This window comes from Marasmius oreades, chromosome 8 (genome assembly GCF_018924745.1).
Source record: "Marasmius oreades isolate 03SP1 chromosome 8, whole genome shotgun sequence".
Classification (NCBI taxonomy): domain Eukaryota; kingdom Fungi; phylum Basidiomycota; class Agaricomycetes; order Agaricales; family Marasmiaceae; genus Marasmius; species Marasmius oreades.
Genome location: NC_057330.1, coordinates 1,974,519 through 1,992,129, shown reverse-complemented (window position 1 = coordinate 1,992,129; position 17,611 = coordinate 1,974,519). Strand labels below are relative to the sequence as shown.

At 48.4% G+C, this 17,611-nt stretch overlaps 4 protein-coding genes across 4 annotated transcripts; 2 read left to right on the top strand and 2 right to left on the bottom strand.

The window, feature by feature from the left end:
- Positions 1-24: 24 nt before the first annotated feature.
- On the top strand, positions 25-2,528 carry E1B28_012605 (uncharacterized protein). Its single transcript, XM_043157736.1, has 4 exons — positions 25-185; positions 251-310; positions 364-1,474; positions 1,538-2,528. The coding sequence occupies exons 1-4, from the start codon at positions 112-114 to the stop codon at positions 2,093-2,095; spliced, it is 1,803 nt and encodes a 600-aa protein (XP_043005104.1). The 5' UTR covers positions 25-111; the 3' UTR covers positions 2,096-2,528.
- A 2,657-nt stretch (positions 2,529-5,185) lies between these two features.
- Positions 5,186-6,345, top strand: E1B28_012604 (uncharacterized protein; the record flags this gene model as incomplete). Its single annotated transcript, XM_043157735.1, has 5 exons — positions 5,186-5,352; positions 5,404-5,575; positions 5,631-5,725; positions 5,787-6,042; positions 6,100-6,345. Exons 1-5 carry the CDS (start codon positions 5,198-5,200, stop codon positions 6,343-6,345), a joined length of 924 nt encoding a protein of 307 aa, XP_043005103.1. The 5' UTR covers positions 5,186-5,197.
- Positions 6,346-6,428: 83 nt separating this feature from the next.
- E1B28_012603 (uncharacterized protein) lies at positions 6,429-13,749 on the bottom strand. The gene is made up of 26 exons (XM_043157734.1): positions 13,594-13,749; positions 13,296-13,527; positions 12,415-13,238; positions 11,785-12,356; positions 11,302-11,736; positions 11,147-11,247; positions 10,905-11,094; positions 10,779-10,855; positions 10,575-10,722; positions 10,241-10,519; positions 9,984-10,186; positions 9,731-9,923; positions 9,540-9,686; positions 9,037-9,486; positions 8,881-8,991; positions 8,678-8,827; positions 8,526-8,619; positions 8,299-8,471; positions 8,148-8,241; positions 7,931-8,095; positions 7,794-7,875; positions 7,608-7,743; positions 7,241-7,558; positions 6,768-7,180; positions 6,560-6,710; positions 6,429-6,509 (listed from the first exon to the last, which is right to left on the bottom strand). The coding sequence occupies exons 1-26, from the start codon at positions 13,718-13,720 to the stop codon at positions 6,447-6,449; spliced, it is 5,928 nt and encodes a 1,975-aa protein (XP_043005102.1). The 5' UTR covers positions 13,721-13,749; the 3' UTR covers positions 6,429-6,446.
- Positions 13,750-16,598: 2,849 nt separating this feature from the next.
- On the bottom strand, positions 16,599-17,568 carry E1B28_012602 (uncharacterized protein; the record flags this gene model as incomplete). Its single annotated transcript, XM_043157733.1, has 3 exons — positions 16,599-17,355; positions 17,403-17,453; positions 17,512-17,568. 3 exons carry the CDS (start codon positions 17,566-17,568, stop codon positions 16,672-16,674), a joined length of 792 nt encoding a protein of 263 aa, XP_043005101.1. The 3' UTR covers positions 16,599-16,671.
- Between the last annotated feature and the right edge of the window lie 43 nt (positions 17,569-17,611).

The following is a 17,611-nucleotide window of genomic DNA, read 5'->3' as shown; positions in this document are numbered from 1 at the left end:
CGTTAAAGATTATATAGGGACTTAAAATTCCCTTTGTTCAACTCCTACTCTCTCCTTCTTTTCTCTACCACTACCACATCATCAACGCCTACAAGAGCCCTCAAGGCTGGTATGATTGACAACCCAAAGCACATTCCTCTTGGCGAGCTCAACTCGTATAACGTTCAGCAACTGCAGTTTGCCCTGTGAGTACCCAGTTCCCCTGTCAAATCTGTCAACTCTCATGAATCTGACACCTCCACTCCACTAGCGCGGACCCAAAATCTGCCTCTATCGAATACCTGTCTCCAGCCGCTTCGCCTGCTATAATGTTCGTCAATTGCCTTCTCCGACGGCCTCTGCTCATCGTCATCTTTTCTCCAGTGCGGTAGACGTCGATTACAACGACAGGCGAATGTCTAGCTCCAATACATCAACAACAGACACAGATAGCAGTGTTCTTTCACGCCCCGACAAACGGCCGTTGACGCCCTCTGACGATCAAGAATCAAAGCGCCTTCGTAGTGACCAGCAGTGGGAGGATACATCAAAAGACTCGTCCACAAGCTCTTCGTCAGAGCCACCAGTCGACCAGTCAAAAGTTCAATTGCCTTCCATTTTCTCGACGTTTGAGGATGATAGTCATCGTCCAGGACCACCAGAGTATCGTCGCGCGTCTTTGCCTACTCTTCATTCAGAAAGTCGTGTTCGCCATTCACCATATCCCCCTCCTAGCCTGCGCCAATCTTACGCACCAACCACACAGTCTTCTCTTTCGACCTACACGTTTCCCCCAACGAATGAAGAGGAAAACAAGCCATCGTCGCGTCCAAGGCTTTCGACAGATGTATTCGGAGTTCATCCGTATGACTCGTCTTATCCGAATACGGGAACTACACCTTCGAGCTCGAACTTTTCATCGTCGAATTACAACTCTCCACTTTCGTCTTCGGATTACCAACGTTCTACGGGATTATCGCCGTATTCCGCAGATTCCGATAATTGGACGACTTCCGCCTCTGGAATCGTGAGACCGAACTCGACACCGGGGCAACTGTCCAGTCCGGCCGTTAAATACGACGAGACTTTACGCCACGCGTCATTTAGCGCCCCAACACAGGCACAAATGTTCGCAGGCTCGGCTCGTATCTCGGGTCATCATGATCGCAGGTCCATTTCATCTGGCATAAAAACGGAATGGCCCTTCCCGAACCAGGACTACGTTTTACCGCCTACCGCTGCCCCCCACTATCCGTCCTCCATGGCGCCTAATGCTAGCACATCGCCCTCGCGTTCCCCACAGGCTCTTCCAACCTCTACGCTATGTGAGCGACCGACACGGAAGCGTGGAAAGCTTCCGAAAGAGACCACTGATTTCCTGAAGGCCTGGCTTCACCGCCACTCCGATCACCCTTATCCGAGCGAAGAAGAAAAGAAACAGCTCTGTCATGCCACGGGACTGTCGATGAGCCAGGTGTCGAACTGGATGATAAACGTGAGTGATTGCTTTGACTGGCTGTTGGTCGTAGTACTCATATAAATAAATAAAAAACAATAGGCTAGACGTCGTATCTTGGCACCCGCGAGGCCTTCGACGAACCCCACAACCACTGCACCGTTCCCTCCGACGGCACGCAGTGCGTCGTTGTCTGGATTACTGGACCCTATGAGCCGTCGGGCATCACTTCCGGCGGATTCACTGCATCTTTACCATCCCCTATCGCTTCAGTCGATGCCTGGCCGACATCCCGCGGACTACATGGGCAGTTCTGGTCGACCGATTCTTGGACTATCACAATCACCCTCCCATCAACATCAAATGGGGCCAGGTGGTCTTGACTATAATGGTTCGCAAGGTCGTAATATCTATCCGAACACGCTTCCGCCATCTTATAATATGGGGGGATCCGGGGTGCCACTATCTGCACCGCCGACGCTGTCCAACAGTCCCTTCACGTCGTCTGGGCCTGGAGGAGGAGGAGGAGCCGGTCCGATGTATTCGAACGGAAGTTACAGTCGGGGACAGGCAGGTCAAGACCAACAACAATATTTTAGTGACGCGCCTGGTCATTCGAATGGTTCGGCGCCAGGATCAGGTTATGCAACGCCTCAGTAATATATTTTGTGGTGTGTGAGGCATTGCCGGAAAAAAAAAAGGAATGATTATATCCATCAGTGTGTATATCCCGAATTATTTAATTTCCCTGACGAACTTTTTTTAAACCATGGATTGTCGCTTGGTCTGGTTGTTTTGTTTTTTTTTGGCTGATATACCTGTATGGGGTAGCCGATCTCTCCCATTCGCATCATGTTTGACGGCGGGCATGTTCCTTTTTCGTTGGCCCTGTCTCTCCCATCCTTGGTTTAATGGACTGCCGCGGGATGGGTTCACCCATTACCTCACTTTTCCTCCACAACGGACAATCGCTCTCTAGATTGTTTTCGGTTTTTGTTCATGTCTTCTGGATACCACGCAAAACGAGTTGGCTTACATTACATTATATATTGTAATATGTACTTGCTGAATATGAAATTGTTCTTGGAGTCGGGTGAATACGTTGAGGAGATCAGGATCACGGTAGGATGGCGGGAAGGTTACATACTATCACACGGATGAATGGAATGTGATGGAGAGCGAGATTGGATTCCATTCATATACATCGGTTCTTCCCTACCTCCCATCAACCCAGAAGGCATTGAGCATTCAAGGACCAAGCGAGTCCTGTGAAGTAGTAGAGTTAATTAATCACAGAGGCCCTAAGATTGATTAAAAACTATTTTCCCATCATGGCAATGTAGTGGGTCACTGAAGTGGGACGCCCGAGTTTCTCGGTGGTGTGACCAATGTTCAAGCTGTCGACGGACCCTTCCGGCTGGGAGCATCGACGGAGTCGGTCATCATCCCAAATGGGAAACCCGGTGTTCCGAACCGATTCACCAAGTCACATGACTCACCCTGGGCAAACGAACCACTGTCTCGGAAGCGCTCCTTTTTGAAAAGAAAAGCCTCAGCCAGACTGTGAGAGCTCGGGACGTTCTCTCCGAATTCGTACTTGAATATTGCTGTATGACGTTTTCTGCCTCGGCTCAAATTAATCAATTCTACCATGATGCTGTCGTGCAACATTCAAGACCTGACCTCAATGCAGTAGTGATGGGACTATCATACTTAGTCTGCCTACAAAAGGTTATATTGAACCTGAGGTATCTCACAGCCCAAGCAAAGTCCAAGGTTGAAACATTTCTTATCCGAGTCGGAGCCCAGGCTCCTAGTAGGAAACAAATAAGCGGGCTTCAATTGAGAGTCCAGGGAAGACGGAGGTGGCGCAGGAGGCGTAGGAGGCGTAGGTTGGTCCCGGGTACCGCAAAAAAAATGCATCCCAGTGGGACAAGTATCGTCTGCATCGCCATACCGTCGATGGCGATAGAGGGGTGACTGAGGTGACTGAGGATTATCAGGGACACTGTTTTTGAGGGTCAGACAATTTCAGATCCTTCAGGGGGTACCCTAGAACACGAAAGGGTGGAAATGGGTACGTGGTAGCGGGGGTGGTCGAGCTGCGGCTGAAAGTCAAAGTGAGGTAGTAGAGTATCAAGATCATAAAGTACGGAAGACAAGGTAAGTAGCGGGTAGTAGTACTCTTAAGGCCCACCCTGTTGCGAGTGACTCTTCCAGATAAATTTGATGGCGATTCGGACTATGGCAATGGCGCAAAGAACCTCCGCCACCATCGGTCGTTCACTCTGCCAGTGCAGTCGGCGACCAAGGGCAAGCAAGAATGGACCGACAACAGGGATACACCATCGTGAGTCACTCGTGTGGTCCCAAGGTTTCAAAACACGCGCCAAACTCACTAGCTCTGCCGCCGACATAATCAACCCAAAACTCTGTTCGTTAATCAACTCAGGTGGGGTCTTTCATCAAGGAAAGCATCGAGTCTGTCACCCACGGGCAGTGTTGAAAGAACCTGATGAAGGGTTAATTCGCTCACGACTCACGAACCCCCGAACCGAGGAAGATGGCGATAATTAAACAACAATCATCAGTCTCAGGCCCCCTCAGACGGCCGTATGTACTTCCTTTAAGAGGCTTAGCAACAGCCCTCTCTGGCCCTGTTCCTTCATGTGGCAGCCAAGTCAGTTACCCAGGAACTGGGAGGTAAGCCAGCCGTAAAGATTATCAGGGTGAGTCTAGTCGTCCCAGCGTAGCCTCCCGTCCTGTTACATTCCTCAAACATGAGTGCGGCTCCATATAGAGGAAATAAAAATAAAAATTTAATCTCTGGATCCGAGATTGAGAAAAGTTCGAAAGAGGCGGAAACGAGCAGCCAATAATCGAAGAGAAACCATCAACCGAAAGAATAGGATATTTTGGAAAAAAGAAGTCCCATCTCTCCACCAGGCTCTCCTAGTAATCGGTGATAGTGGGGAGATTGGATGGATTGCAGGACGTGAAACGGACAACCGAGTGCAAGCAGTGGGCACAGTAGCTATGTCGACGCTGGTGCTCTTTGGAGGCTGGGACCGCAGCTGTTTTGCAACAGCTACTATGACAGAATCTGTGGGGTAAGGAAAGTCGTCCGTCCCAGCAACCCGAGGTGAGGGCGGATCGCAGCCTGAGTAGGAACTGATTCACCGTTAATCGGCTCACAACACAAGCGAAGCAATCAGACGTTAAACTTGTGAACCCAACAAATATGTGAGAAACAAAATTCCAAAGGTCAGCTGAGCGAGTCGTCTCCACGGAAGCTCGGTAATTCTGAAGTCACAGGAACCAGGGGGCCTGGTAATCATACGAGACGAAGACTCGGAGGTCGGGGATTACAAGGGACAATTGAGAATGCAACAAGGCAAACTGATGGCGTTCCAGGAGCTGAACCAGATGGAATCCCAATTGTGTCTTGTGGCGAGCCTTGTCTTCATTTCACGGACCCGAGCTCATAAGCCTGAAGCTGTCGGAAGTGGCTACTAGTAAGTGACTGCTGCCGGTGAGGCATCGGTGGATGTAACTTTGAAGGATAACCAGCAGACGACAGAAACGTTTAATTACCGGAGGCAGCACTGGCAGCAGCTCGAAGCTTTGAAGGATGCGCCACAAATAGGCACTAGAACGACTCTTTAATGTACGGTCCCGACATCGACAGCCTCGACATCGCTGGCGAAGTGTTAGTGATTCGGAGGCATGACTCGGTTCATTATCTAGTAGCCGACAGTTGACATGAGTAACTCACAATCCGAAATCGAGTACGATGTCTTCCAAGGTCATTTGGGTCACTTAACTTCTTCTCAAGAACGGAGTCTGCTCGACTTCAAACAAGCTTTGGAACAGGATGGTCTGTATTCCTCTTCCAGCCATGACGATCCAACCCTTCTGTAAGCATTCCTTAATCCCAAGTAATAATCAATTGAACCCGTCTTTTCAAGTCGATTTCTACGAGCTAGGCGGTTCGATGTCAAACTAGCTCAGAAACAGTTCTCGGATACGCAGCGATGGAGGAAGGAACACAACGTAGACGCCCTTTTTGCAGACTTTCCTTCCGATGAATTTGAGGATTCAAAGAGGTTTTATCCAAGATGGACTGGAAGGAGGGATAAGGTGACTACCCGATTATGATCCTGGTCGACCTGTTTACTTATCGTCCGAGTTGTAGGACGGACATCCGGTATATGTCTATCGTTTAGCTTCCATTGCTTCTCTGCAACAAGAACTCCACTCAGTAGCTCCCGCCCGTCGCTACCAGAGAATGTAGGTCCAGTAAAGTCTCTCTGGTTCTTTTTGCTCAAGTACCGCTACCGCTCTACGACAGCGTGGTTCTCTACGAAGTCATGACCCAGTTCGTCCTTCCTTTGTGCACCGCACTTCCTCACAAAACATCAACGCCAATATCTTCCGCAACCACCATCATTGACCTCGAAAAAGTTTCTTTTGGTGCCATGTGGGGTCTTCGGAATCATCTTCAAGAGGCCTCCAAACTTGCCACCGCAAATTACCCAGAGACTTTACACACCATTGCCGTCGTCAATTCTCCCTCATTTTTCCCCACCATTTGGCGCTGGATCTCGGTCAGTCATTATCTAAAAAGACTGTTCAAACTACCAAGTCTGACCACACCAAAATAGGCTTGGTTCGACGAGGGCACGGGGAGGAAGATACATGTACTCGGCACAGACCCTGGTCCAGTTCTCCGCAGCTTAATCGATCCCGCCGACCTCCCAGTAGTCTATGGAGGTGTCCTCGATTGGCAGTTCGAAAACGAGCCAAATATGGATGATCCAGCGAAGCAAGTTATTCAGTCCATGCCTAGAGGACCGGCAATGTTCCTGGACGGCAACGTTCACTCGACTCACAAGCCCATTGTACCATAGATTACTTTTACTTACTACTATACATGCAGAATAATACTCTAGCCAGAATAATAATACCACCAAGTCTAGGTACACTTATCAGAACAGGAGCAAATTTTTTGTCATGATATCGGATCATCTTCTGGCTCAACAGTGAAACCATCTTGTGTCCAAATCTCCAAGAACTAAAGACGTATTTGAGCTATGATTCAAGTGATGGACAATCAAGACGCACCCGCGCTTTTTGGGCCGCTGAATCTTCAGAAGTGAGGATGGGTTTGATTGCAAACGGTAGTCGTTCCCAAGACACAGGTTGGTCATGCCGTTTCGTGGTCGGCTTATCCCCAATTGCGCTCTTTTTGCCAGGTACGAACTTCGAGCATTTCCTGGGGTCATTTGGTTAAGAACTCGTTTGGGGAACCAGAATACAATCAAAGACCCACTCTTCCGATAAACCATACAGGCTTTTGAGGTGCGTTTTGAGCAACATCACGATTGAGATGATAACTGACGTTCGTATGTGACCAAGTTCAGACTGAGGTTCAGGCGCAGCTGTCGCTGGACCAGCATTTGTTGCCTCAACGCCTTCCATGGGTGTGGGTTCACCCTCGGTGGTGTATAATGTAGGTAACTGTTGGACTTCAGTTTGCGAAGTCTTTGAATCAGGCTTTCCCAAAGGGGCTGGGGTGCGTAGAGTTGTCAGGAGGTGCGAGGGCGACAACAACTCCAAAACATGTGTCCCGGTTGTTGAAAGCACAGTAGTCAGAAATTTGATCACTGTCAAAACCTCTTCCTGGGTTTTATAATCGAAGGCAGAAAAGTTTTCTGCCATGTAACGAGTGAAGTCAACGTCCTCCTTAAGATTTCGTCAGTGGCAACATCTCGTACTGTTAAGGAATCGATAATCGATAATCACCTGCGATGATTGGTAAGAATGGCTTTCCTGGAAGACCTTGACAAGCGATTTCAAGAAGTCCTGTCTCGCTTGCCTCTTTTCTCTGACAAGGGAATACCAGCGTTGTAGAACCGCTATCGGCGTCGGTTGCAAACGATATCCTTGCACTGAATCTGGGGATACTTTGCGCTGATAATCGAAGGACTGCTTCGCACTCTCTCTGTACCTCGTATTGAGTAACGAAGCGTGTTTACCATGCAAGATTGCATGGAGGGCGCTGGCTCGGTTGCTTAAGAACGCGTTCGAACTTGTTTCGAGCGCGATGATCACCGGGAAAGACTGAAATTCCGAGTGAGACGGACAACGAGAGAATCGTGAAGCGACAAACCTGAAGAGGATGTGCCAAGCCTTGCTTCACGGTAAATGTCAGGATGTCAATGGCAGAGCCCTGAACTTGCAAATTTTGGGAAAGGGCTGCATCGAGTATATGGTTCATATATCGTTGAACCACTGCCGAGGCAACTCTGTGCCAACGCTCAGTTAGAAGCTTATCTGCCACCGTAAAACAACGCACCCGGAGTCCGCAAATCCATCGGTATTACCGACTAGTTCGTCCATATTGACATCGACCGGCTTGGAATTCCGCTTCAATCCCTCTGCCGTGAATGTATGTCAGTAGAGGTTCGAATGACACTCAGGGACGACACAGACCCTTTTCTTTAGCGGAGTGTTTGGCTGACTCTGAAACAAGGAATTCCTGGATAATCTTCAAGAGGCGAGCTTTACCTTCCTCTTCAGGAGAAGCGAATATTGAGTCCATGATTGTGGCCGAGTTCTCCAGCGTCATCAAAGTCGGTTGCGCTCGGAAGAGGAAGCCTAAAAACATTACTTCAGGCATCAGAATCTCATCCATAATCTAAGGCCGCACCTAAGCATTGCAATATTCTTGGGCGAAGAGTAGAGTCGTCATGTTTCTCAAGTAAAGTAAGAAGGCTGCTATATATATGTTCAATTATTGATCCCTGCCACGGAAATGAATTAGTCCGCAAGTAGAAGAAGATACATCGAGAGTGACTTACCTCCGAAACGGAGTTGAGATTCTTGGCTTGCTCTGGTTGTTCAACACGGAGCTGATCGAAGTTGCAATGTTCCGCCAACAACGATATAAGATATATCAGGGTGATCAGACCCCTGGCGTTGTTGGGAGCTAACGGTTCGTCCGACGGGCGTTTAATTGCCTCTTGCATACGAGCTAGAAACAAAGCGTCAGGGAGCTGGACATTCTACTTCGACGTAAGGGGCCCACCATTACAAGATTTCAATAGCGCTATCAGCCGACCGAAATCGTGGGTTAGATGTCGAACCACGATACATATACAAGCAACGGTTTCCTGTAGCGACTGGATGAATGGTGAGTACGAGGACCAGGTTGAAGAACCGTTCAGTGGTAGAACGCACCGCGAGACCGCCTATCGGGGATGGTTTCAGAATCATGGGTTGAAGTATCGCCTGAAGTTCCTGCCCAAACTTGGCAGCCGTTTTCGGCATGTGGGGGATGGATGCCCGGAAAATTTTGAGAAGGTAATCCGCAGTTGCCTGTTCCTCCGGCTGCAGAGAAGTAAACAACCAAAACTATCGGGATATCGAAGCAGAAAACGTACGTTCGAAGGTGACTTGAGATAGGGCAGAAATGTAGAGGCATTAGCACTCGTGATGACCGCGGGGTAGGCTGAGGCCACCAGGTTGATTGTTCGTATACAATTCGTGGTAGTCTGCTGCGTGTTAGAGTATAATCGACTTGAAAGAAGAATTCTTACGAAACCAGGCAGATCCGACGCATCCACAAGACCATCAATCAAGACCCCGCATATCTCAGCATAGCGAGTATGAAGTAAAGCAGCATCGTTACCCTCCTTTTCCGCCATTATCTTATGTAGCAGGTCTTCCAAAGGAGATTGCCTTTCTCGAAAGTTGGCAGACACTCCCATAATTATTGCGACTTTCGACACCAAGGATGTACTCTCTGATACTCCTTGTGACATCACAGTCGATCGCTTTGAGGGTGAAGCTAAGACTGATGGCGTTGTATTTGGGAACCAGAGCTCCTCGATGGTCTTCACAGCCAATTCCTTAACGGTGTCATCCTCGTCCATCATGCGAAGAACAAAGCGAGTGGCGATATCAGTCTGGCGAGAGACATCATCCGTAACAAGGTAAAATGCCTTGAGCAGTTTGATAACACGCTTCCTAACGCCAAGGCCGGTATCCTGATATAAAATGAATTGAGATTGTACAATAAAGAAGGGCCAGGTATACGGACCGCCATTCGGTCAGCTATCTTCTGATAATAATCACTGGCAACTTCGGGAGCCTCAATCATGTACTTTCCGATTAATTCAACAGCAGCATCGCGTACAGCGGGAGAGCCATCAAGCAGGCGGACTTCGATAGCGCGCCGAACGCCAGGCTGAAAGACGTAAGAATAAACCTTCGAAGCCAAGTTCATCTTACCATGGAGAGGATGGTGGCATCACTTGTCACAATCTGACCCAGAGCTCTCAAAGCCTTGGTACGCATGAATATAGGTGATGCATCGAGTGCCATCAAAATGACGTTAAGAATCGGCTGGAAGAAGGTCCGCGTCATACTTATTGATCCAATTTCTTCAGCCGTGCGTTCAATACGGTCAGCTTCCTCTTGAGAGCTAACAGAAAGGGAAGTGTCGGAGTGAGTTACGGACTCGCATCAAGAGCCGTGGGCATACCCTATATCAAAGACATCTGTTGCACGGTCTTTCCAAACGTCCCTCAATGCCTCCTTCACCTTCTCTCCAAACAACCGAAGCTTGGACATATCCTTGATGTTAAGATCATCATCGTCAATATCGGCGCTTAACCGACCATTGGCAGCTTTCAAGACTCCTGCCAACTCGTGACCAAGCGTGGCGGCACTGAGCTCTTGCGCGCTCTAGAAAAGAATGAGGTTGCTTCACAACCCCCGTGTGACGAAAGCCTGACTCACATCAGAGGCTTGGTCTTCGGATGACCGTTTTGCGAGATGAGTAGCCACGTCTTGGTGTGCAGAAATCAGCCGCTGAAGTTCTTTCACGTCGGTCTTTTTCACGATTTCATCAAACGGTTTCAAAATTCTCGACTTGGCCCGCGTTTCATCCGTAGTTTCTTGGAGTTTAAGAAAGCTTGACCGGATCCTGGCGGCGATGACTCCAAGGTGGTCTAATGCGATGGTCTTTGCGGCGTTATTGTCCGAGTGATTCGTCTTCACATCATCCAACGAAGAAAGCTGCACAAAGGAAGTTTGATCATGAATAGTAGTGAAGGGCGAATACAACACTAACCATGAACTTGCATGCTATGGATAGCAGAAGACTAGCAGCGGGCCACTCAGGCCAGAACAATACAACCAATAGATCAGAGATGAGGTTATCGAAAATGGCTCTATATTCCGCCTCATTCGAGTTCTTAGTAGCTTTGTTCTTGCCAGATCTATTGACTCCATATGAACATAATCAAATAGGTATTAGAACTCGTGAAGATTTTACCTCTGGGTCAAAAATAAGATGATAGTCTTTGCCGCCTTTATGGCAGAGTCGAGCCCTGAGTTGTAAAGCCGTATTTCCTGGAAAAAAAATCAACAAACATTGGGTCGCATATCAATAAACACCCACGTCATGATCATGCTCATCTAAGAACGGCTCTTCCTTATTTTCTGTAAAACTGGTCTGTGTCTTCAAAGCGAATGTCTGCTCCCTTGCTTTCGCAATTTTCTTCGCTTGTATGCGTACATCATGCGTCGATGTTTGCACGAGTTGAAGCAGAAGGGCAGAGACCGTTCGAATGGAACGACCATCGCGGAGTCTAAATGAAGCCTTGAGCACCTGTCATTCCAAGATGAAAAACATTCTCTCACCTAAATTGTCCAGCTTTCTGATTAGAGTCGGACAACTTGATGAGGGAAGATAAGATCTCTTCAATAATCCAGGACCGCTGATCTTCACGATTGGCGAATATCTAGCAATGAAATACGTCAAAGATGCCTTACACCAAGGGAACTGGAGGACTAACCTCACGGATCAACGAAAGCGCATGTAGTCTTAGCCCCCTTAATGCACTTTTCCCGAAAGTCTTCACTACTATGCTCTCCTTCTCCTTTTTACCTCTGCCTTCTCCATGCGTGCCATCCCCTTCCACAAAGAAAGGCCCGATAGCAATGTACACCGCTTGAATAACGATAGAATCGGACATCGCTACACTCTCTGCACTAACCAGGATATTGATTTTCGGGAGAATTGCAGATAGGCCTTGAAACATTTCACCCAGGAGTTTGCGATGGTTCTGCAACTGCGAAGAGTTGTGCTTCACAACGTGATAGAGCAGAGAGGTGCTCGATACGGAGGTCACGTTGGTCTCAGAACAACACTCTACGAATGGGTATATGATCTTCGTGAGTTGGTTCTTGACAGAGTTGAGACACGAGGTAATGATCTCCTCTGAATATAGCTTGACGGAAAATGAGTAGAGCCCTTGCAGTCAAACAGAAGAGCACACCTGTTTCGTTAGTCTGTCACTGCCCAGTAAAGTAACACAGCATTCAGCGGCTAGCACACTGTCTCGAGCTATCTCCAGATCCCTCGTGAGATTGTCCAAGTCCGACTCCCTGGGGCCTCGGTGATCATCAGATTCTTGTTCGCCTTCTTCACCCTTCTTCTTTTTGCCAGCGGCTTTTTTCGTCGGCGTCTTTGGCGTCGACGATGGGGCGTGTTGTTGGTGCTGATGAGTCGCAAACGGATCCGAATCCTCCCCTACTTTCACACTCCTAGTCAAGGTCTTGAGCATACGCGACAAAATTTGTGCGTCTACGTCGGCCATTCTTCCAGCTCTGCCTCGAGGGGTAGCCAGCGATCCTGCACCATGGCGACTGCGCTTCAGAGGTCGAGCAACATTTCCGATATATTGAGTGAGCTTGCGAATGGTCTGCGAATTCAATGCCGGTCTAGAGCAATCCGTAGAGTGGGAGGAAAAGTAAGATGAAGGCAGATCCGCAGGTTCAGCCTCAGCCGGTAGGGAATCTTCCGCAGCGAAGATACCATCCATTAATGAGCACAATTTTTGGAGGGGGACTGTGAGAGTAAATCGATAAGTGACTGCAGCCCGAGTCGCAGAGAAAGTAAAAGTTACCATCAACGGGCCGACGCGCTGGCGAATGTACAGAGTCAAGTAGTGATCTGCCTTTTGTTGGACTGTCCTCCTCTGTACCGTAGCCTCCGAGGTCGTCAGGTGAGTCGTCGACCGCAGTACGGGTATTGTTTCCATCTGTTAATACAGATGGTGAGGAAATGGACTTCTTACGAAAGGAAAGAGGTGTAAGCCATGGTTTGGGGGGAATATTGACATGATCCAAAGTCAGAGTCTTTCTGATGGACGTTGACTTGCCTGTGGAGGAAGTGGAAGCCGAAGTTGAGGGGGTGTAAGGTACCGACGAGGTGGTGGAGGACGGCGTTTCAAGACCAAAAATCGAAGCAGCTGTTGGCCGAGTTTTGGAGCTTGAGCGATCGGCGTCGGTTGCGAAATTCCGTTTCTTGAAGGAGGGAGATGAGAGCTCGACAACGGGTTTCCGCTTTCGTGGAGTGGTAAAAGAGGAGTAATTCGACTTTGATTTCAGTGTTAACCGGTCGGGACTTTCGGAAGGTACAGCATTCGCACGAGAAGGTGTGGTGTTTGGCTTTTCGATAACCGACATTTCACGCGTCTTCCGTGTCAAAAAATCATCAAAAAATTGCGCGGATTGTTCTGGTTGCTGAGCATGATGGCGACGAGGTGGGTGAGTTGCTACAAGAGGTCCTAAAGCTCCTGCTAATGAAGACGATGACGGTGGTGGTGGTGGTGGTGTCGGGTATGCTGCTGCTGCTTGGGTATGCTGAAACATTGTCTGTGCAATTGCAGACGTCGGATAAGAGGAAGGCGGCCAAGGGTTATTGGAAACTTGAGGATAATGGTACGATCTGACGCAAAGGCAATTTAGTGTATAGCATATAGTTGGAATGTCGTTGGGGACGTACGGTCCAGCCTGCTCTTGTACCATCCTCATAGCGCTATTGGCAGTCTGCAACCAATATCCGTGGTCATTGGACGATTGCGCGCCATTCATATAGGTCAGTTCCGAAGCGTGCTCTGTGTATGGCGGTGGAGGCTGTTGAGAACTGGCGCTGGGCGGATGAGAAGAATAATAATTTGCGTTGACGAAGGTAGGGTGAGCAGACGTTATCGACATATGGTCCAGATGGCGGACAACTGTTATTTTTCGAAACTCGTCAAACAGAGACAAGACTAATTAGGGGGAAGGGCGAGTAAACTCACCATGAGTCGCCGGCGTTGCCGACATTGGGTACGATGACAAAAGACTTTGTGCATCGCGAGGAGCATTCTGCGAGGAGCTGGCTCGGCGATTGTTGTTGTTATACCAGCTGTACTCGTTGTGCGCCATGATGACGGCGGGCACAGAGGTGCGATACAGACTCTCAAGCGTGACGCGCCGGAACGGGCCACAGTCACATATGGACCGATACTAGACCGATTCAATAGTTCTAGTACGTCTACTATCACCAAGGTCGTGAAATTAAACTCTATAGGTACCAGAGGATTCAAGAACGGTGCAGACTTTCCCAGTTTGACGATGATCTCGTCCGTCGGTTCTTTTATCTGAAAGTTCGTCCTAGCGTCTCAAGTATAGCAAAGCACAAACGTCTCTTTCGATCCATCCGAGGTTTTAAAAGCAATATCTAGAACCGCATCCCGTCCAGCTCACCGGGGATCTTCCCAAACTCGAACATAATTTCTCATCCTCCTGGGCTACTACCGGACCTTCACAATCACTTCTGCTCGAGTCGCGACTGAAAGCCAGATTGGATTATGTTCCTTATGATAACTTTATGCTCGCCTCTACTTACCTCAAGTCTGATCTTTGGTGAACATACCCGCCCTTGAAAGCTTAATCAATACTTCCATCGCATCCGACGACGGTTCGACGTTAACGTTGAGCCACTGCATCTCCACCACGTCGATGCTCTTCAACGCTGCACACCGGCGTGACTACACCACCAATTTCTCGGGATATAGGTGCGATGGTCAGCGCGCGACATTATGTTAATGTTTTTGATGTACATCAGCCTGACATCCTAACAACCTCAAATGGACGCGTCGGCGTACGTATTCCTCCTCTGCCATTGGGATGTCCTTTTGACATTTTTTTAATCTCCCATTGAGGTCGTTATCTCGACAGAACCCCCTCATTACCATATCCTTCTACTAGAATCTCAGCCTTCTATTGATGTTCTTCCCCACTGTCCTTCCGACATATCCCTTGAGCCTTTGGTAACGCACTCAGCATCTCAGTGACAGAGCTGGCTCTGACTTTTCTTGTCCGAGTCGGGCTCATGATGTCGGGGCTTGAAAAGTAGAACAAGCGAAAATACTGAAGAATGGTTACGAAGCATGGGCGCAGGTATTTCCTCTTCCGATATTATCCTTCCCTCCATCTACTAATTTCCTCTTCGAATTCCGCTGCTGATGTCGCCCTCAGACGACGACGACAATTTTCTTCAAAGTCCTCTCACAACCACCATTGGTCTGCCGCTAGTTGAAGAAGACCAACCACAACAGCAGGTGGCTGACCTTGAGTGGTCAATTCGATATGGCCGCCAACCAGAATGCAGCTGCACTCAGTGTTCTGGTTGAAGCACTGACGGACATATCTACTGACTTGCAGCCAGTATTGCTGCACTTCTCTGTTAATCCCTTTGCCGTACTAGCGTCGCGAATTTATTGATGGAGGAGCTGATACCGACGATGGAAAGGCTCCAGCAACATTTTGGAACGACATTGACGAGAGGTTGAAAAAGATTCGTGAAGGAAAGATCCTCTCCGTATCTCTCGGTGCGTGGTCACACAGACTCTCGTTCCGTCTCGTCAACTCATTTGTGTTTTATCAGGGCTATGGCACGATACCTCGAGCACGACCGCTCTCAATTTTCCAGCGTGACGAAAGAAGCTTTTGCAGCCCTTCCCACTACCACTGCTGCTGTTGATTAGATCCATGCTTGCCCAATACCATATCTTCCACAACTGCCACCTATCGTTACTCATAAATACCTCTAACCTTTCTCAGCTACGTACACATACCACATTCCTTCAACCCCAGTACATAGTCAGTCACGGCGCAGCCTCGGACTGCGCTCGTTATGATCCACGGACCACTATATTTTACAACTTGATGTCTAATATTCAGGATGAATAGAGTCTATTCAGCTTCACATGATAGTATTTCTATGAGGTGCTTTTCATGTGGACCCAACATGTCTATTGAAGAGGTTGGTCACAGTCAGCATGTATGTTTTACGTTGATACCATAGCCAAGTAGGATAAATCATTTGGTCATTCAACCTAGTCTAGACAGAAATACTATCTCGAAAGGGTATCTAAAGACAATCACAGACACATTGGGAACATATGAGTGTGAGGCCAGCATAAGGAAAGAAAAATACCGGGATCACAGTTAAAGGTGCCACAAGTAGTAGTAAATGGACGAATGAAGGATGTCGCTGGGACATTCCTCGTGGGATATCGTGAGGATGTCTGGGCAGGGGATCTTTTTCCGACTTATTCCGAGCAATCATTCCGACATCCCCAGTACGTCCGTCAAGACTTCAAGGCAGAAGCTCGTAACATCAGCTCGCGGACATCCTTTTGATATCCCGCACGAACCGTGGTGTAGGCCGGTATGAATCAATTTGTTCCTGCTGACCGCTTTTTCTTCTATCTTCATGGAGCTATCTGGCCACTGGAACGATCGCCTTTCGCTCTCGAACGCGTCCTAGTCTCCAATTACTCAGCTGCCATTCCATCATTCAAAAGTGACCGCTTTCAAAGAATTGCTTCTGTACCGTTGGGATTACCTTGAAGTACGGATACCAACTGCTAGAGTTCTATCAGGATTGACGCGGTGCGCTGTACAGGCTTCAATTTAGCAGTTGGCAGAGGACTCTGATGGAACTGGAGGAAGTTGGTGCCTGAGGCCCACGATCGACTCGTGAAGGAACTGTACACGTCAAGATAGCATGGATTTGAGATCAACATCGCCCGCATGGATATCTCATCCTAGAATCGAGCAGATTCATTTAGCTGACAAGGACGGTTGTAAGTGTTTTAACTCTACCGTCTTTCAAACCCTTTGACCCTTTTTACCCATGCTAATCATCGGTGTCGTAGAGCGCTCAGTTGAAAGGGTCTCCATGGTGCGTGGATTGAGTAACCAGGGACTTCAAGATGTGTTCCCTGAGAACTAGACTTCTTACTACCGCAATAATGTAATATTGTAGTATTCACGAGCTACTGTGTTTATTATAAAAACGAGGAGTCACCATGAGCAAAGTGAACTTTCTACTCATAGTACCTGTTGCAATTAATTCCCCAAGGATTCTTCCTGTAAATTCCCAACAACGTATACGCGTCCATCTTGAATCCAATAGGCCGATTGAAACCGATCTCCTTCAGCGCCTCCCTCACTCTCATCACCTCGGAGTATTTCTCAAAGTCCTCCACGTAGACCGAAACAACATGCTGGTCATCTCCCTTGTTCGGTGAAACCCTGGCGTACCCCTTCATTTCCTCCATACAAAATCTCGCGACCTTCTCCCAAACCATATCTACCTCTCCAGTTGTACAAAACATCATCCATTTCCCTGCCGTTATCCCATGTCGACGCGCGAGTTCATCGAGCGACGCGACAGTCAATGTGATATTCCCATCGCGTCGATGAGCCGACGCAAGCTCCTCAAAAGACGCTTTCATTGCCGCTACCGACAGAGGTGATGGTGAACGCGCATGGGTCGTACCATTATCGATTGAAATCCAATCGCAGACCAAGCTGGTTGTTTTTCCGGGAGAAAAATTGCACATGAAATTCGAGAGCGCATCAAAGTCGGGATTTTGAGGTCGGAATTCGTAACAAATGGACTTGTCGTGGGTGAATATAACTCCAGGTGCCACCGGCTGGGCAACGGAAAAGGAACAAATGGATTCGTTTGCGGCAAATGTCATGTATGGAAGTGGGGTGAAGCTTGGCTACTCAGAACGTGAATATCGAGTATCCAGACGAATTGAATTTGTACCTCGTTAGACGCATCGTTATGCGAACCATTTCGATTTAGGTGCATTCGGCTCTAGAAACGCACCCGCTAGTCAGAACAGTCCCTCTAGTGGCTGCGTTTTGTGGCATACCAGAGGCTCTATAAGCCCCAGAGGATCAGCATTCTCGTAAGAAAATGCTTGCAGCATCGTTGGAATTTGCTTGCTACGTACAGACAGTGGCAGGATAAGG

Bases quoted from the DNA above. Each gene is read 5' to 3' on its own strand.
- E1B28_012605 (XM_043157736.1), top strand. From the start codon at position 112: ATGATTGACAACCCAAAGCACATTCCTCTTGGCGAGCTCAACTCGTAT. The intron at 186-250 runs GTGAGTACCCAG...CCACTCCACTAG, and splicing joins CAGCAACTGCAGTTTGCCCT to CGCGGACCCAAAATCTGCCT. The intron at 1,475-1,537 runs GTGAGTGATTGC...AAAAAACAATAG, and splicing joins TGTCGAACTGGATGATAAAC to GCTAGACGTCGTATCTTGGC.
- E1B28_012603 (XM_043157734.1), bottom strand. From the start codon at position 13,720: ATGGCGCACAACGAGTACAGCTGGTATAACAACAACAATCGCCGAGCC. The intron at 8,096-8,147 runs GTGCGGCCTTAG...TAATGTTTTTAG, and splicing joins AAGAATATTGCAATGCTTAG to GCTTCCTCTTCCGAGCGCAA. The intron at 6,510-6,559 runs GTGCGTCTTGAT...ATACGTCTTTAG, and splicing joins CAGCGGCCCAAAAAGCGCGG to TTCTTGGAGATTTGGACACA.